This window comes from Pangasianodon hypophthalmus, chromosome 8 (genome assembly GCF_027358585.1).
Source record: "Pangasianodon hypophthalmus isolate fPanHyp1 chromosome 8, fPanHyp1.pri, whole genome shotgun sequence".
NCBI lineage: Eukaryota > Metazoa > Chordata > Actinopteri > Siluriformes > Pangasiidae > Pangasianodon > Pangasianodon hypophthalmus.
In genome coordinates, this window is record NC_069717.1 from 30,542,839 (window position 1) to 30,560,062 (window position 17,224).

The 17,224-nt window shown below is 41.4% G+C and overlaps 2 protein-coding genes across 8 annotated transcripts in view; one reads left to right on the top strand and one right to left on the bottom strand.

Annotated features, from left to right (window-relative positions):
* Positions 1-4,163, top strand: part of hmcn2 (hemicentin 2) — a 55,347-nt gene extending 51,184 nt beyond the window's left edge. For 5 of the 7 annotated variants that reach the window (XM_034302318.2, XM_053236215.1, XM_026912268.3 and 2 more), the window contains 4 exons: positions 2,236-2,538; positions 2,653-2,772; positions 2,956-3,082; positions 3,468-4,163. In XM_034302318.2, coding sequence (XP_034158209.2) covers positions 2,236-2,538; positions 2,653-2,772; positions 2,956-3,082; positions 3,468-3,837 — 920 coding nt within the window. In that variant the 3' untranslated portion in view covers positions 3,838-4,163. Of the gene's footprint in view, positions 1-2,235; positions 2,539-2,652; positions 2,773-2,955; positions 3,083-3,467 lie in introns of those variants that run through there. The other 2 variants (XM_026912271.3, XR_003402694.3) reach the window with 2 other exon arrangements.
* An 8,111-nt stretch (positions 4,164-12,274) lies between these two features.
* On the bottom strand, positions 12,275-14,178 carry LOC128318714 (uncharacterized). Its single transcript, XM_053236342.1, has 3 exons — positions 14,062-14,178; positions 13,160-13,267; positions 12,275-13,015 (listed from the first exon to the last, which is right to left on the bottom strand). Exons 2-3 carry the CDS (start codon positions 13,220-13,222, stop codon positions 12,275-12,277), a joined length of 804 nt encoding a protein of 267 aa, XP_053092317.1. The 5' UTR covers positions 13,223-13,267; positions 14,062-14,178.
* Positions 14,179-17,224: the final 3,046 nt, after the last annotated feature.

The following is a 17,224-nucleotide window of genomic DNA, read 5'->3' on the forward strand; positions in this document are numbered from 1 at the left end:
ACATCACACACCATACCACACTATACACCATACCACATCACACACCACCCAACATCACACACTATACCACGCTATACACCATACCACATCACACACTATACCACATCACACGCCATACCACATCACACACCATACCACATCACATACCACACCACATCACATACCACACCACATGCCACACTATACCACATCACACACCATACCACATCACACACTATACCACATCACACACTACACCACACTATACACCATACCACATCACACACCATGCCACATCACACATCACACACTATACCACATCACACACCATGCCACACTATACACCATACCACACCACATCACATACCGTACCACATCACATACCACACCACATCACACACCATACCCCATCACACACCATACCACATCACATACCATACCCTACCACATCACATACCACACCACATCACATACCATACATCACATACCACACCACATCACACGCCATTCCACATCACACACCATACCACATCACATCACATACCATGCCACACTATACACCATACCACACCACATCACATACCATACCACATCACACACCATACCACATCACACACCATACCACACTATACACCATACCACACCACATCACACACCATACCACATCACATACCACACCCCATCACACACCATACCACATCACATCACATACCATGCCACACTATACACCATACCACACCACATCACACGCCATACCACATCACACACCATACCACATCACACACCATACCACACTATACACCATACCACACCACATCACATACCATACCACATCACATACCACACCCCATCACATACCATACCACATCACACACCATACCACACTATACACCATACCACATCACACACCATACCCCATCACATACCATGCCACACTATACACCATACCACACCACATCACACACCATGCCACACTATACACCATACCACACTATACACCATACTACACCACATCACACACCATACCACATCACACACCATGCCACACTATACACCATACCACATCACACACCATACCACATCACATACCATGCCACACTATACACCATACCACATCACACACCATACCACATCACATACCATGCCACACTATACACCATACCACATCACACACCATACCACATCACACACCATACCACACTATACACCATACCACACTATACACCATACCACATCACACACCATGCCACATCACACACTATACCACATCACACACCATGCCACACTATACACCATACCACACCACATCACATACCCTACCACATCACATACCACACCCCATCACACACCATACCCCATCACACACCATACCACATCACACACCATACCACATCACACACCATACCCCATCACACACCATACCACATCACATACCATTCCACATCACATCACATACCATACCACATCACACACCATATCACATCACACACAATACCACATCACATACCATACCACATCACACACCATACCACACTATACACCATACCACATCACACACCATACCACACCACATCACACACCATGCCACACTATACACCATACCACACCACATCACATACCCTACCACATCACATACCACACCACATCACATACCATACCACATCACATACCACACCACATCACATACCATACCCCATCACACACCATACCCCATCACACACCATACCACATCACACGCCATTCCACATCACACACCATACCACATCACATCACATACCATGCCACACTATACACCATACCACACCACATCACATACCATACCACATCACATACCATACCACATCACACACCATACCACATCACACACCATACCACACTATACACCATACCACACCACATCACACACCATACCACATCACATACCACACCACATCACATACCATACCACATCACACACTATACCACATCACACACTATACCACATCACACACCATGCCACACCACATCACACACTATACCACATCACACGCCACACCACATCACACGCCATACCACATACCACACTATACCACATTGCACATCATGCCACACTACACAGCATACCACATCACACACCATATCACACACACCAACTCTCCACACACCACATCATACAACACAGTACAGCAACCATTTCTCATACGCTGATTGTGCAACATATATAAAAATGTCTAAAACGTGCATGATGTTTTACTTGCACTTTCTCTGGTGTGTTAGATGTTGATGAGTGTGCACAGTCTCCAAGTCCGTGTGGGTATCAGTGCCGAAACGTGCCTGGTAGTTTCCGGTGTTTGTGTCCCCCGGGAACTGTCCTGCTGGTGGATGGCCGCTCGTGTGCTGGACTTGAGAGAGGAAATGGGTTCAGTAATCGAACTTGGGTTCGAGTTGGACTTCAGCCTCAGCTGGTGTCCACAAGGGGTCAAACACTAACGTTGCTACAGAACACACAGCCGGGGGCACCGTGGAACAACTTGCACACCTGCCCACCTGGTTATACAAGTAAAGCCAGTAGCTGTGTGGGTGAGTTATAGAAGAAAAACAATAAAAATTAAACAAAGGTTATGTATGGATTGATTGCATGATTTCTTTAAAGTATGTTTGAATGTTTGTGATTTTGCTCCTCTTCCTGCTCAGACATTGATGAGTGTGCACTCAGAAAGCCTTGCCAACACGAGTGCCAGAACTCAGTGGGAAGTTTTCAGTGTTTTTGCCCTTCAGGATATCAGCTGATGCCTAATGGTCAAACATGCAGAGGTACTCACTCAGGTCATGTGACCACAGCATGTTCATTATATTCACACAATCATAGTTTTACATCTGACTGTTTGTAGCAGAAGTGAACATGATCAAAATTTCTGTAAACATTTTTATAATCTATAATCTTTAGCAATAAGCTGCAGTGTGAATTAATCATGTCTCAACACTGTACAATTTCAGATATTGATGAATGCATTGAGCACAGTGTGCAGTGTGGACCAAACCAAATGTGCTTTAACATGAGGGGGAGTTATCAGTGTTTGGACACTCCCTGTCCTGCCAGCTATCGTAGAGGAGGAAGTCCAGGGTAAAAAAAAAAAATTATTTGAACTATTGCAGCAGCTTTTAATGTGGCTATGTGAGTGATGTGCAAAGAACATCAACAAATCAACCTCATCTGACCTAGTCTCAAATTTAAACATGTTTAAGTTGATGGTGATAAGCTGTATACTCAAAGTGCAAGGTTTATTAGAACACCTTAGAACACATTTACAAATCATAATCATTATAATCTGATTAAGTGGATTAATCAAAGTCAAAAACATGGTCGTGAGTCAAAAAGAAAAACAAGCTAGCGGAAACAAACTAGAATGTGGACAGAAATATAAGAAAATGAGAAACAGAAATGTTTGGTATGTAGACAAAAGCTAATTAATTAATCAAAACCTGATTGGGCCTCTTATTGTCCACAGTGTGTGTTACAAGCCATGTTCACATGGGTGTGCTGAAGGATCTTCTCTCCTCCTTCAGTATAAACTCCTCACACTTCCTCTGGGAATTCCAGCTCAACACAACGTCATCCGATTATCAGCGTTTTCCGAGTCTGGTGTTCTTCAGGAGCGAACATTATTCGCCATCCTGGAACAAAGTGGAGAGATTACAGAGCAGCTGTTTGGGATTAAAGACGAGGCTGGAAGAGGAATCATCTTTACCACTCACTATTTAAATCAGTCTGGTCTGGTGAAGCTGAAGGTCCAAGCTACCACGTTGAACCAGCATGGACAAATCACTTACCAGAGTTTATTCATCATCTACATCTCCATTTCTGCTTATCCATACTGATCCCACAGTCTCTACTCATCCCTGCTGATCCCTCCATCACCACTCATCCACACTGCTCCCTCCATCTCCCCTCATCTTCACTGATCTGTCCATCACCACTCATTCCTACTGATCCCTCTGTCTCCACTCCTCCATACTGATCCCTCCATCTCCACTCAGCCCTCCATATCCACTCATCCATATTAATCCCTCCATCTCCAGTCATCCACACCTATCCCTCCACCTCCGCTCATCCACACTGGTCCTTCATTTGTTAGCACTGAAAGTGTAATTAGCTACAGTATTCATTGTGCGTGCAGTTTTAGTAAACAACATTAAAGTGTTTTATGTTACCAATACTGCTTATATATTTTTTTAATTTACATTATCAGTTGGATGTTTTTCAGATTGTTCTACTATTATGCCAAGAATTTAAATTTCTTGTCAGAATTACAACGGACAACACGTTTAAAATTATTTTCATTTTACTATATTTTAGTAATTTTTAATTTTTGGGTTTTAAACACCTCAGTGTGTCACTGCTGGGTTGAAAATAGATTGGACTGCAGCTGTGAGAAGTGTGTAACAAAGTGCAGAAGTGTTCTAACACTCAGCATCGCTGCTGCACTTCAGACTTAATGTAGTGAAGGCAGGAAGAATATTTTCTCATGCAACATGTATACTCTGACCATAACAATGCTACTACCTAGGTAGTGCAAGCCAACTAGTTATTATTATTATTATTATTATTATTATTATTATTATTATTGTTAAAGACTGATTTTCTACATTTAGTCTAACAATGGTGAGGAGACTGGTTTGATTGAATACAGTATTAAGGCCCTTATATTTCCTAATATTTTTTGTGTTTATTTTTTTTCTACTTGTGCACTCCTCCATGATGGTTTTCTGTCATGTTTTTTGTTAACTGAACAACAACTTGACTGGTCTTGGGGATAGGTTTTTGATGACACCTAGGGCTTTTTTGAAGAAAAAAGTGCTTTTAACTTGTTTTTTAAACTGTCACTGGCAGTGATTTTAAACAACAACTTTAAAGCTTTAATTCAGTAAGAGATTATTGCACAGAACATTCCGGCAGGTGGCGCTGTGTGTGTGAATGCCACCAAAACTCACCACAGTAGAATAGCTGCATATGAATTTTTTTTTTTTGTCTTGGTTGGAGAGCTGATTTTTCTGGCATTATTTATAATCTTCATATTAAAAAATATTTATGACAGTTTTAAAGATATAGTTAGATGCGATCCAATTAAAATTTAAGTATTTTTGTGCCTGTATTTTAATATTTTAATCTGTTATAAAAGACCAGAGTTAAAGCACTTCTTACAAATAGAACCCCAGTGGCCAGTTCTTTCCGGTGATATATAGAACAATAAAGAGGCCATAGATGAACATACTTATCAAGTCTTGTAAACATAGCGCAATGCTAGCTGTGTGAAATGCCTGCTGATAACTGATTGGCCAATGGCAGCTATGTTTTTTAAGTAAGAAGGTCATCAAAATTTCATGCTGAATGACCACACCCCAATCTTTGCATATGTCCTCAGAAGCTTGTACTAAACATGTCTCTCAAGTTTGGATCAAATCAATATCACCAATCATGAATTATAGCTGTTTGAATAAACCAGGTCCATCTCTTCAGAATTGATTGATGTACAGTGGCTATATTGTTTACAAATGTCAAAATGAGTTTGATAATTATTGAGGTTCACACTCTGCTTAGTAGTTTGACATCAATTTAGTTAAGACTGGCCAAAAATCTTTGCAGTAGTTCACAAAAGTAGGTTTTGCATATTAGTATAGGTACAGTGCAATATATCACCTCCCAGACAGCCCTGGGTGGAGGCCCATCTTCCCAGCAGAGTATTTAGAATAAAAAAGATTTCGTACATAAAACAGACATTTTAAAATTCGTGATTTTAATTTACAGTACAGCCATTAATACTTTTTAGCCCTTGTCTACAATTTTGGAAATGCATCTAAGGATATACATGCAATATTGACCTTAAAGCACAGATCTGTGTACATTCTCTCCTTCATGCTTCCAATGCCAGGTCCAGCTTCTTTGATAACCATCATAGCGTCATTCCAGCAGGTAAGACCATTGACTGAGTGCAGTAAACAACTTGTTACTCCAGGTTTTCCCTGGCTGTAGTTGGCTTTTCCTGCTCCTCTTAGCGGGCTAGGGTTAAGGGGAAAGGGTTAAGGGGTAAGCGTTAGGGTTAAGGTGTCAGGGTTATGGTTAAGGGTCTAGGATTAGAGTTAAGGTGCAGTATTGGTGAAGGTACAGTCCCATCACAGTAATCCATTGCATGGTTGAATAGGGAACCAAGGAAAGTGCACGGGCCGGCATTATTAAGCATTGAAATTGTTCCTGTAGCAAACCCCTGCTTGGGGTCTGCTAATTTAAGAAATCCAATCGAGCAAAACTCGATCGGCTTAAAGCTGGTAGGTTTGGAGCTGATATAAATGTTTAAGTGTTTTAAACCTCATCTTATCCTACTTTAATTAAAGGCTTGACTAAAGCTTTTTAGGTTCAATTTTTGAAATTGTTCTGTTTTTGTAATCCTTTTTCTCCTATGTTGTGATAGATGCTTAGCTTAATATTAGGTTAAATTTTATTTATATAATATTTTAGGTTAAAGCTGTAGGCTAATTCTCAGTGTTAAAATATTAAGCCTTTAATTAATTTCAGGACACTTCATCAGCAGTGTACCTCAGTGTCGTGAGGTGTTTTGACATTTGAATACTGTACACTCTCCTCTGATGTGGCCAGCCAGAGGTGGATCAGTCCTCGGCTTGTGTCCCATGTCCAATTGGATGGTGTTAACATATTTATTTGTTTAATTAATTAATTAATTTATATATTTATTTTAATTTATTTAATTATTTGTGTATAGCATGTTTATTCAGTTTTGGATATGCTTTGCTTGATAAAACTTCCCCTAGGTTATGTTTTTCTGCACTTGCCCTATACTGGAGTAACCGTGACTTGAATATGTCAAATATTAAATGTTAAAGATTACCTATAATATTAAATACTAAAATGAAATAATATTTTTATGTTCCACCTGCCATGTTCAATGATTCCTACATGTAGGTGCAGTTGAGAAACTCACATCTCTGCCAGTGGTTCTTTGTTAACAATGCAAGGTTTCCCAAGCCACTCTAGCCGAGTTTGCTGCCCTGCGAGGTGGGTGGAAGCTGTTTGTCCAAGCAGATGACCCTGATGCAGGCCAAAAAGCTACTACTGGGTGGACCCCCGGAGATCACGGTGCTGAAAGGGCTGCTGGGATTTTTGGTTGGACTGCCAGTCCAGGTCGTTTCAGGTAAAGATTCTGGTGAGTAAATAGTGACCTCTTCTGGCTGTGATCATGACCAGCTAATTTCACTCAGTATGTCACATTCTTGCAAGCAAAAAAAAACAACTGCTCAGCTCTTTTTTTGTTTGTGTTTTATTAAAGTTAAGAGCTTTTCAAACTCCTATTCCCATAATTCTCTGCAGTCTGTCTAATTTGAATAAAATGCATATTCCTGTCCAATTGTATTACAGGTGTTTAAATTTGTATCCCAGAATGAGTTGAGGTTTGTATTATGGTCATGATCCATGTCTAGCCTAAGGGTCAGTTTAGGATTGCCATAAAGGTTAGGTTTAGTCTTAGGTTTATGTTTAGATTTAGGTGTTAGGGTTAGGGTTCTGGACATCGGTCTAAGTTTTAAGGTTAGGGTTAAGGGTTAGGATTGGGTTTAGGGTTAGGTTTAGTGTTAGAATTAGGTTTAGGGGTGGGTTAGGATTAGGGCTAGGTTAAGGGGTTGGGGTTAGGTTAAGGGTTAGATTTAGGTGATGGGGTACAGCTTAGGGTCAGGGCTTGGTTAGGGATAGGGGTTGGGTTAAGGGCTCGGTTAGGTTTAGGGTTAGGGTTGGGGTTAGCGGTTGGGGTTAAGGGTTAGGATTAGGGTTGGGGTTAGGGTTGGGGTTAGCGGTTGGGGTTAAGGGTTAGGATTAGGGTTGGGGTTAGGGTTAAGATTAGGATTAGGGTTGGGTTAGGGTTAGGGTTAGGGGTTAGGGTTAGGGTTAGGGTTATGGGTTAGGGTTAGGGTTAGGGTTAGGGTTAGGGGTTAGGGTTAGGGTTAGGGTTAGGGTTAGGTTTAGGTTTAGGTTAGGGAAAGATCAAGTCCTCATATGTTGAGTGTATGCTCTTTAGTGCACAGGCTCACTTTGTTCTATTCTAGAGTTAAAAAGAACGAGGCCAGACCCATTTTCTTATACAAATACAAAAAAAATTTTTTATATATAAATTGGATCCCTGGGTAAGGGTGATCCTTAAACAGTGCAAATTTAAAATCCCCAAATGGTAAATGAGTAAATAAAAAATAAAAAATATAAATTTAAAAAACATAAAATATATAAATAAATAAAATAAAAAGAAAGGATGCTTTTTTAAAATATGATTAAGAAAATAAAATCAATAAAGTTAAAATGAGAGAGCTAAATAAAAATACCCACTAAGTTCAAAAGGAACAGTGACCTGGAAAGGGACCAGGAGTCCCCATAAAGAAAGTAAAAATGGAGGGGGGGGAAAAAGACAACATTATTTAAATAAAACAAGGAACCTAAGGGACCGGATAGGGCGTGCAGTTTTTCCCAAGTCAGATCCACACCCCATATCCGGCTGAGTGATCAAAGCACAGGATCCCGGGTGAAAGCTCCATTCAATGTCTGCACACTCCCATGTCCACATACAGCTCACATTTACCTGTAAATGTATTCATCTCATGGGGCAGATTTGGGAGTTAAGTTTATATCCTTGGAGCCAGGGTACCCACTCCAGTAGAAGAGCAGGGAAACAAAAGAGGGTCAAGATAGAGAAGGGGGAAGATTAGGGTTAGGGTAGGAATAAGGCTTGGGGTTAGGGTAGGGGGTTAGCAGTTAGGGTTAAGTGTTAGAATTGGGGTTCAAGATGGGAGATTGAGGTTGGGGTAGGGAGGGGGAAGGGAAAAGGGTTAGAATTGGGCTTGAAGTGAAGGTCATGGTTCGGGTTAGGATTAGGGTTCAGGGTAGGAGGGAGAGATTAGGGTTAGGAGTTAGGGTTAAGTAGGGTTATGGGGTTGGGGTTAGGGTTCGGGTTCCTGGTAGGAGGTTGAGGTTAGGGTTAGGGTTCATGGTAGGAGGCTGAGGTTAGGGTAAGGGTCAGGGTTAGGGTTAGGGTCAGGGTAGGAGGTTGAGGTAAGGGTTAGGGGTTAGGGTTAGGGTAGAAGGTTGAGGTTAGGGTTAGGGGTTAGGGGTTAGGGTTAGGGTAAGCGGATTAGGGTTAGAGTAGGAGGGTTGGGAGTTAGGGGTTAGGTTAGGGTTAGGGGTTAGGGTCAGGGTTAGGGTTAGGATCAGGGTAGAAGGTTGAGGTTAGGGTTAGGGTCAGGGTAGAAGGTTGAGGTTAGGGTTAGGGTCAGGGTAGAAGGTTGAGGTTAGGGTTAGGGTTAGGGTCAGGGTAGAAGGTTGAGGTTAGGGTTAGGGTTGGGGTTAGGGTTGGGGTTAGGGTTAGGGTTAGGGGGTTGAGGTTAGGATTCGAAATAAGGTTTTGGAATTGAGGTTCCGGTCCAACCCAGGTGCGGAATGATGGTTGGGGTTGAGGTAAAAGCTCAGAAATTGTCTGGAAATAAAGTAAAGCATCACAATATTGTGGTTTTATAAAAAGTTATTCAATTTATTTTACTGGATCAAACCATGGCATTGACCGTCCCAGTGGAAGAAGTGCTGAAACCTAAAAAAAGTGCTGTAAGTGCTAGTAAAAGTGCTAACAATTGAGTCAAGTGAAAAGTGCTAATAATCAAAACAAGTGCTATATAAATACTTTAAACCATATTTACAAAGTGTGTATTTGTGCGTGCACAAATCCACCAAGTTGTGTTTAAACATCAAACCAAATCAAAACAAAACCAAACGCTCCACCGAGACGTCCATTATACAACGGATTGCTCCAGTATCAAGTGCTATTTTTACTCACAATGAATGTGACAGAATGGGTATAAAAAAGAACAAAGAAAAGAAAGGAGAAGAAGAAGAAGGAAAAGAAGAAGAAAAGAAGAAAAAAAAGAAGAACAAGGTAAAGAAAAAGAGCAGAGGACAAAAGAAAAACAACGGGGGAAAGAAGAGAATACTGTAAAAAGAAGAATGGGTTAGTCCTATTTCCTCTCTCTATATGGGTATCTCTGGTTCCAAGTCTCCAAGTCTAAGATGTTCTCCTAGTATTGAAGCCATGAGGATGGTCTGTGTGCAGTTTACTTATCCAATATGCTTCTCTTCTTCTTCTCTGTTCCCTGTTCCATGCCCTATTGGCCTCCAAACCCGAGATCCTGAGCTTCTGTATCCCAACCCTTGCAAAATGGCATATTAAGTGTGTGTTGCGTGGTCTGTGTTGAATGGAGTAAATGTGTTGTTTCAGCCTTTGTTCCAGACTGTATTCAGTTTCTCCAATATATCTCTTATGGCAGTGTGTGCAAGTGATCATGTAAATGATATTCGTGGTCTTGAGGTTTGTTCTTTGTGGCACTAGGTGTCCCTTGTTTCCCATCTCCACTGACCTGAGCTGTTGAAAATGTGTTGCTAATATAGGAGGAATCACTCGTCGGTCTGATTTCAAACTGGCCCTGACCAGGAGATCCCGTAGATTTTTATTTCTTCTATAAGCTGATATTGGTTTGAATGACCGAAGTGGTGCGTATAGTTCTTGTGTTTTTTGGAATTGTTGTTTAAGCTTATTGTTGAGGATTTTGGATGTTTCTGAAAAAGTCGTGACTATGGGGATGACATCCTTGGGTTCCGGCACCAATCGTGTTGGGTTATTTCTGAGATCCTGCAACGTGTCTCTTTTAATGGCTCTCAAGAATCTCTTAGAATACCCTCGGGGTCTAAGGGCTTTGAATAGAGTTTGTGTTGCTTCATGGAAATGTTGATCAAATGAGCAAATTCTATGAAATCGAATGATTTGTGATTTGATTACCCCCTTGAAAGTATGTCTAGGATGATAACTTGTTTTAAATAGTAGAGAGTGGGAATCAGTGGGTTTGAAAAACACTTTAGTATGTAGTGTTTTGGAATTATTCTCCGTCGGGATGGCAAAAACTGTGGTGTCTAAAAAGTTAATGTTATCCGAATTAAGAGTTGCTTTGACTTTAATGTGTTTATGATGGGAATTGGCCAAATTCAAAAAGGTGTCAAAATGTTCCCTGTCATGGTGCCAGACCCCAAAGATGTCATCCAGATATCGATAATACACTGCGGGTAAGTGGGGACACTTTGGAAACAATGTTTCTTCCCACTCAGACATATAAATATTCGCGTAGGCTGGAGCAAATTTCTTCCCCATAGCGGTTCCTTGAACCTGTAAATATAATTGAGAGTTAAATTCAAAGTCATTGCGGGTTAAATTTATTTCCAACAGCTGAAGAAGTTCTGCATCTGGCCGGCTTGAATCTGGATACCTGTTAAAACATTTCGTTATTGCCTGCAATCCTGCCTCTGTACTGATATTTGTGTAAAGGCTTTCCACATCCACAGTGAATAGGAAGGCCGAGTCTGGAATTGTCATGTTCTTGATTTTGTTTATAAAGTCATATGTATCTTTTAAGTAACTGGGATGAAGTTGTGAGACAGGATTGAGGAAATAATCAATGTATTGTGCCACATTGTAGGTCTCACTCCCACAATCCGACACAATCGGGCGTCCCTGTGGAACCTCGGAAGGGACTGTCCATGCCTGTGGGTCTTTATGAATTTTGGGCAATAGATAAAATTTCCGCTGCCTTGGTGGGTTTGGACCAATAAGGTAATTAAACTGTTTAGTGTTAATGAAGCCTTTCTTTTTTAAGTCCTGTAAAATGGATGTTACCAATGATTGTGTTTCCTGTTGTAATGAGTGTGGAAGTAAAGTGTAATGATTGGTATTGTTTAATTGTCTATTTGCTTCTAGTAAGTATTGTTGTTTGTCCATTATGACGATCGCTGAGCCTTTATCTGCCGGTTTAATTATTATATCTCTGTTGGTTTGTAATTCTTTGAGTGCTCTGCGTTCTGTGGCGGTTAAATTATCTGCTTGATTGTTGGAAAAATCTGAAAGAGAATTGATAATCATCCTGTTCTTTTTAATCAACTGCTTTATAGGTAAACTGGTCTGTTCGGTGCTCGGTTCCCATCTGGATTTTTCTGTAAACTGTAAGTGTTCTTTACATTTTGTGTATTGGAAGTGGTCTAAAATTTTAAGTTGTCTATTGTAAGCGTGGACATCCCTCCCCAGCTCCCCCAAGTCCGTACCGCATGGCGTCGGGATGAAGGTGAGACCCTTGCTGAGTAAATCCTCCTGCGGACCTGTGAGACAAAACGTTTTGGATAGGTTAATGATGTTGGTGTGCTTTTTGTTGTCTGTTTTATTGCACTTCACCATTTCTAAAAGTTTAACTGATCCAACCAGTATGTAAACATTTGCGAAGCCGTTTCCGTGGTCCAGTGGATAGGGTCCCTCGGGTTCACCTTGAACCTAAGTGGGTGAAGTTCCTGCAATGGATTACCATGTGCCAGTATATGAGTGTTCAGTTTTGTTAGAGTTTCTTGTTGTCGTCTAGGTAGGATATCCGAGTAGTTTAATAATGGGGTGTAGATCGTGGCATTGGGAAAAACCACTGCAGCAATTCTCCACAGCTCTTGCAACTGTTTTTTTGTTGTACTTTCGAATGTTTGTTCTCTATTATTGATTCCTAATGATAGGACGACCTTTTGAGTGTTTGGATTAGGGGTTAATTTTTGTAACACCTTGGCTATATGTAAAAAGTTGGCTCCAGGGTAACTATCCACCTGAACATTTTCGTCACTAAAATAGGGAATTCTGGACAGGTTGGAGTCCCCTATAAACAAAACTGGTTTCTTTATTTCCAGTGTCCAATCTGCAATCTTTCTAGTGGTGTTAGGATGTCTAGTAGGAACCCAATGGTTCCTCACTTCACAGGTTTTTATTTGGGGCTCCACCCTGTCCGGATGTTCCACATGCAGGGGAGTCAACGAGAAAGAGGAAGGGGAAAGGGAAAGGGAGGATTCAGATCGGGCTTTTCTCAAGGACGTGGTCTTCCTTTCTGTAGACCCATTCATCACCTCCTTCCTCTCCTGCTTCCTATCCCCCTGGGTCGGCTCCCCCTGTGAATCAGCAATAGTAGGTTCTATTAGAACACTAACATTATTTAGGATTGCTGTTCTGTGAATTGTGGATGGAGTGTTAGCTCTCTGTTCTTGCTGCTTAAGTGTATTCAAAGGAACTTCATGTATTAATACACTAACTACCTTGGTCTTATCGGAGTTGTTGTTTAAAGGCCGAGGTGTTCCATTGCTTTTCGATAAATGCATCTGTGGAGAACTTGCCACAAGGTTTGTGTCGTCTTTACTCGGACTCTGTTTGGAGGAAGAAGAGGAAGAGATTGAAGAAGACAACGAAGAAGAAAAAGAAGAGGCGGCAGTGGAAGAAGGATTAGAGGAGCTGTTTGATACTTGGATAGGCAAACATGCAGTTCCTCCATTTTCTGTTTCCACTAGATTCTGTTCCATTTGTGTTTTGGCCTTTTCTATTATGTCTTCCCTCAATTTGTGTTTGAATCTACCTTTGGCCCATTTAACTGCTATCTGCCATTCTGTTTCCTCCATTTTGTGGATTCGATTCAGTAGTTCTGCTTTCACTTGAACGTAATGGTCTTTGAGGATCTGCATATTTGCCTTCATCCAATTTTGTGTGTTTTCCGTAATTCTATGTAGAGTTTGTTGCTTGGGGCATGCCGGTTTGATAAACTGTGTAAGTTTGTGTGTTTGTTTAGACATGCCCTTTGGAAAAATTTGCGTATGTAGAGCTGTTGTCACAATGTCTTCATGGTGTGTGGCCTGTAAGAATTTAAAATACAACTTCCTCAAATGTCTATCTAAAAATTCCCTGGGTTTTGAGTTGTGTAGATGCTGGTCTGTGTGTAGTGTTTGTTCCACCCCATCTGTTTCCAAAGTCTCCAACACTGTGAATCTGTTTGTTAAGGGAATCATTGTGCCTGTAAAAAAACTCCTTTCGAGGAAAAAAAAGGTTAAAAGAAAGGAAAGATAAAAACCAAAAGGAGAAAAGTCTTCATTGGTCTTACCCCATGAGTATGCTGATAAGAATCCTTGGGAAGAGGATCCTGTAGCTGATTAACAACTCAGTTCCTTACCAGAAGGCCTAAGCGGCCTAGGAGTTCACCAAACAGGAAGTTTTGTAGGCCCCTCTGGCTTGGGTGTTGTACTCCAAAAAGAAGGGGGAATAAAACCGAAAAAAAAGGAGGGGGGAATAAAAACCCAAAAAAAGGAAGGGTTTAAAAATGTGAGTACTCACAAAACGGTTTAAAAAGGATTTTTCTCCATGAAAAAAATTTTTTGTGTAAAACAGGACACAAAAATTGGCAATGTTTTCCCCGTCAAACAGTATCTTTTTGATGTGCAGTTCACGGTGCTTTTTGAGTTCGACGTCCTAACGTTTCGCAGGGAATCCTGCTTCTTCAGAGGACATACGCTTTTTGTTCCCATCCATATCCTTAAATAAGCTCTGGGGTGGGATCTAGGTTAAATTAGGGGTGGAGCTAAAATAAGGAGGTTCTGTATAATTGGTAACTATACCTGTCTGTCTCAAAACTGCCTATCTATTGGTTGTGAGTCTGAAGGAAGTGTGTGGCTTTATGGGTAATGACTTTACCTGGATAATGTAGTTTAAAACTGTTTTTGTAAACCTTGGTTCTCTTATTTTCCACCAGGTCTTCCCAGTAGTTTGTGTGGTGTAGTGGTATAGACAATAGTCTCCTACACCTAGCCTCCCTGGTTCAAGACCCACAGCAGGCAAGAGAAGAGAGCCAAGAATAAGAAGACTGCCATTGAACACAAATGTACTGGAAAAAGAGTGGGTATTAAAAAAATAAAAAACCTTAGAAATAAAGAATAGTAAGGAAAAAAAAGGGGGGGAAAGGATAAAAATGGAATAATAATAAAAAAAAAAAAAAAAAAAAAAAGGTGATAAAACCAAATAGGATAAAGATTAAGAGATTAAAACAATAAAAGTAAAATAATTAAAATATAACTAAATATGTAAGGTGTGTACTAAGAATATGGTCTGTTCCTCTCTTTTGTTTGTAGTGGCACAGGCTAGGTTAGGTTAGGGAAAGATCAAGTCCTCATATGTTGAGTGTATGCTCTTTAGTGCACAGGCTCACTTTGTTCTATTCTAGAGTTAAAAAGAACGAGGCCAGACCCATTTTCTTATACAAATACAAAAAAAATTTTTTATATATAAATTGGATCCCTGGGTAAGGGTGATCCTTAAACAGTGCAAATTTAAAATCCCCAAATGGTAAATGAGTAAATAAAAAATAAAAAATATAAATTTAAAAAACATAAAATATATAAATAAATAAAATAAAAAGAAAGGATGCTTTTTTAAAATATGATTAAGAAAATAAAATCAATAAAGTTAAAATGAGAGAGCTAAATAAAAATACCCACTAAGTTCAAAAGGAACAGTGACCTGGAAAGGGACCAGGAGTCCCCATAAAGAAAGTAAAAATGGAGGGGGGGGGAAAAAGACAACATTATTTAAATAAAACAAGGAACCTAAGGGACCGGATAGGGCGTGCAGTTTTTCCCAAGTCAGATCCACACCCCATATCCGGCTGAGTGATCAAAGCACAGGATCCCGGGTGAAAGCTCCATTCAATGTCTGCACACTCCCATGTCCACATACAGCTCACATTTACCTGTAAATGTATTCATCTCATGGGGCAGATTTGGGAGTTAAGTTTATATCCTTGGAGCCAGGGTACCCACTCCAGTAGAAGAGCAGGGAAACAAAAGAGGGTCAAGATAGAGAAGGGGGAAGATTAGGGTTAGGGTAGGAATAAGGCTTGGGGTTAGGGTAGGGGGTTAGCAGTTAGGGTTAAGTGTTAGAATTGGGGTTCAAGATGGGAGATTGAGGTTGGGGTAGGGAGGGGGAAGGGAAAAGGGTTAGAATTGGGCTTGAAGTGAAGGTCATGGTTCGGGTTAGGATTAGGGTTCAGGGTAGGAGGGAGAGATTAGGGTTAGGAGTTAGGGTTAAGTAGGGTTATGGGGTTGGGGTTAGGGTTCGGGTTCCTGGTAGGAGGTTGAGGTTAGGGTTAGGGTTCATGGTAGGAGGCTGAGGTTAGGGTAAGGGTCAGGGTTAGGGTTAGGGTCAGGGTAGGAGGTTGAGGTAAGGGTTAGGGGTTAGGGTTAGGGTAGAAGGTTGAGGTTAGGGTTAGGGGTTAGGGGTTAGGGTTAGGGTAAGCGGATTAGGGTTAGAGTAGGAGGGTTGGGAGTTAGGGGTTAGGTTAGGGTTAGGGGTTAGGATCAGGGTAGAAGGTTGAGGTTAGGGTTAGGGTCAGGGTAGAAGGTTGAGGTTAGGGTTAGGGTTAGGGTCAGGGTAGAAGGTTGAGGTTAGGGTTAGGGTTAGGGTTAGGGTCAGGGTAGAAGGTTGAGGTTAGGGTTAGGGTCAGGGTAGAAGGTTGAGGTTAGGGTTAGGGTTAGGGTCAGGGTAGAAGGTTGAGGTTAGGGTTAGGGTTGGGGTTAGGGTTGGGGTTAGGGTTAGGGTTAGGGTTAGGGTTAGGGTTAGGGTAGAAGGTTAGGGTTAGGGTTAGGGTTAGGGTTAGGGTTAGGGTTAGGGAAAGATCAAGTCCTCATATGTTGAGTGTAGGGTTAGGGTTAGGGTTAGGGTTAGGGTTAGGGTTAGGGTTAGGGTTAGGGTTAGGGTTAGGGTTAGGGTTAGGGTTAGGGTTAGGGTTAGGGTTAGGGTTAGGGTTAGGGTTAGGGTTAGGGTTAGGGTTAGGGTTAGGGTTAGGGTTAGGGTTAGGGTTAGGGTTAGGGTTAGGGTTAGGGTTAGGGTTAGGGTTAGGGTTAGGGTTAGGGTTAGGGTTAGGGTTAGGGTTAGGGTTAGGGTTAGGGTTAGGGTTAGGGTTAGGGTTAGGGTTAGGGTTAGGGTTAGGGTTAGGGTTAGGGTTAGGGTTAGGGTTAGGGTTAGGGTTAGGGTTAGGGTTAGGGTTAGGGTTAGGGTTAGGGTTAGGGTTAGGGTTAGGGTTAGGGTTAGGGTTAGGGTTAGGGTTAGGGTTAGGGTTAGGGTTAGGGTTAGGGTTAGGGTTAGGGTTAGGGTTAGGGTTAGGGTTAGGGTTAGGGTTAGGGTTAGGGTTAGGGTTAGGGTTAGGGTTAGGGTTAGGGTTAGGGTTAGGGTTAGGGTTAGGGTTAGGGTTAGGGTTAGGGTTAGGGTTAGGGTTAGGGTTAGGGTTAGGGTTAGGGTTAGGGTTAGGGTTAGGGTTAGGGTTAGGGTTAGGGTTAGGGTTAGGT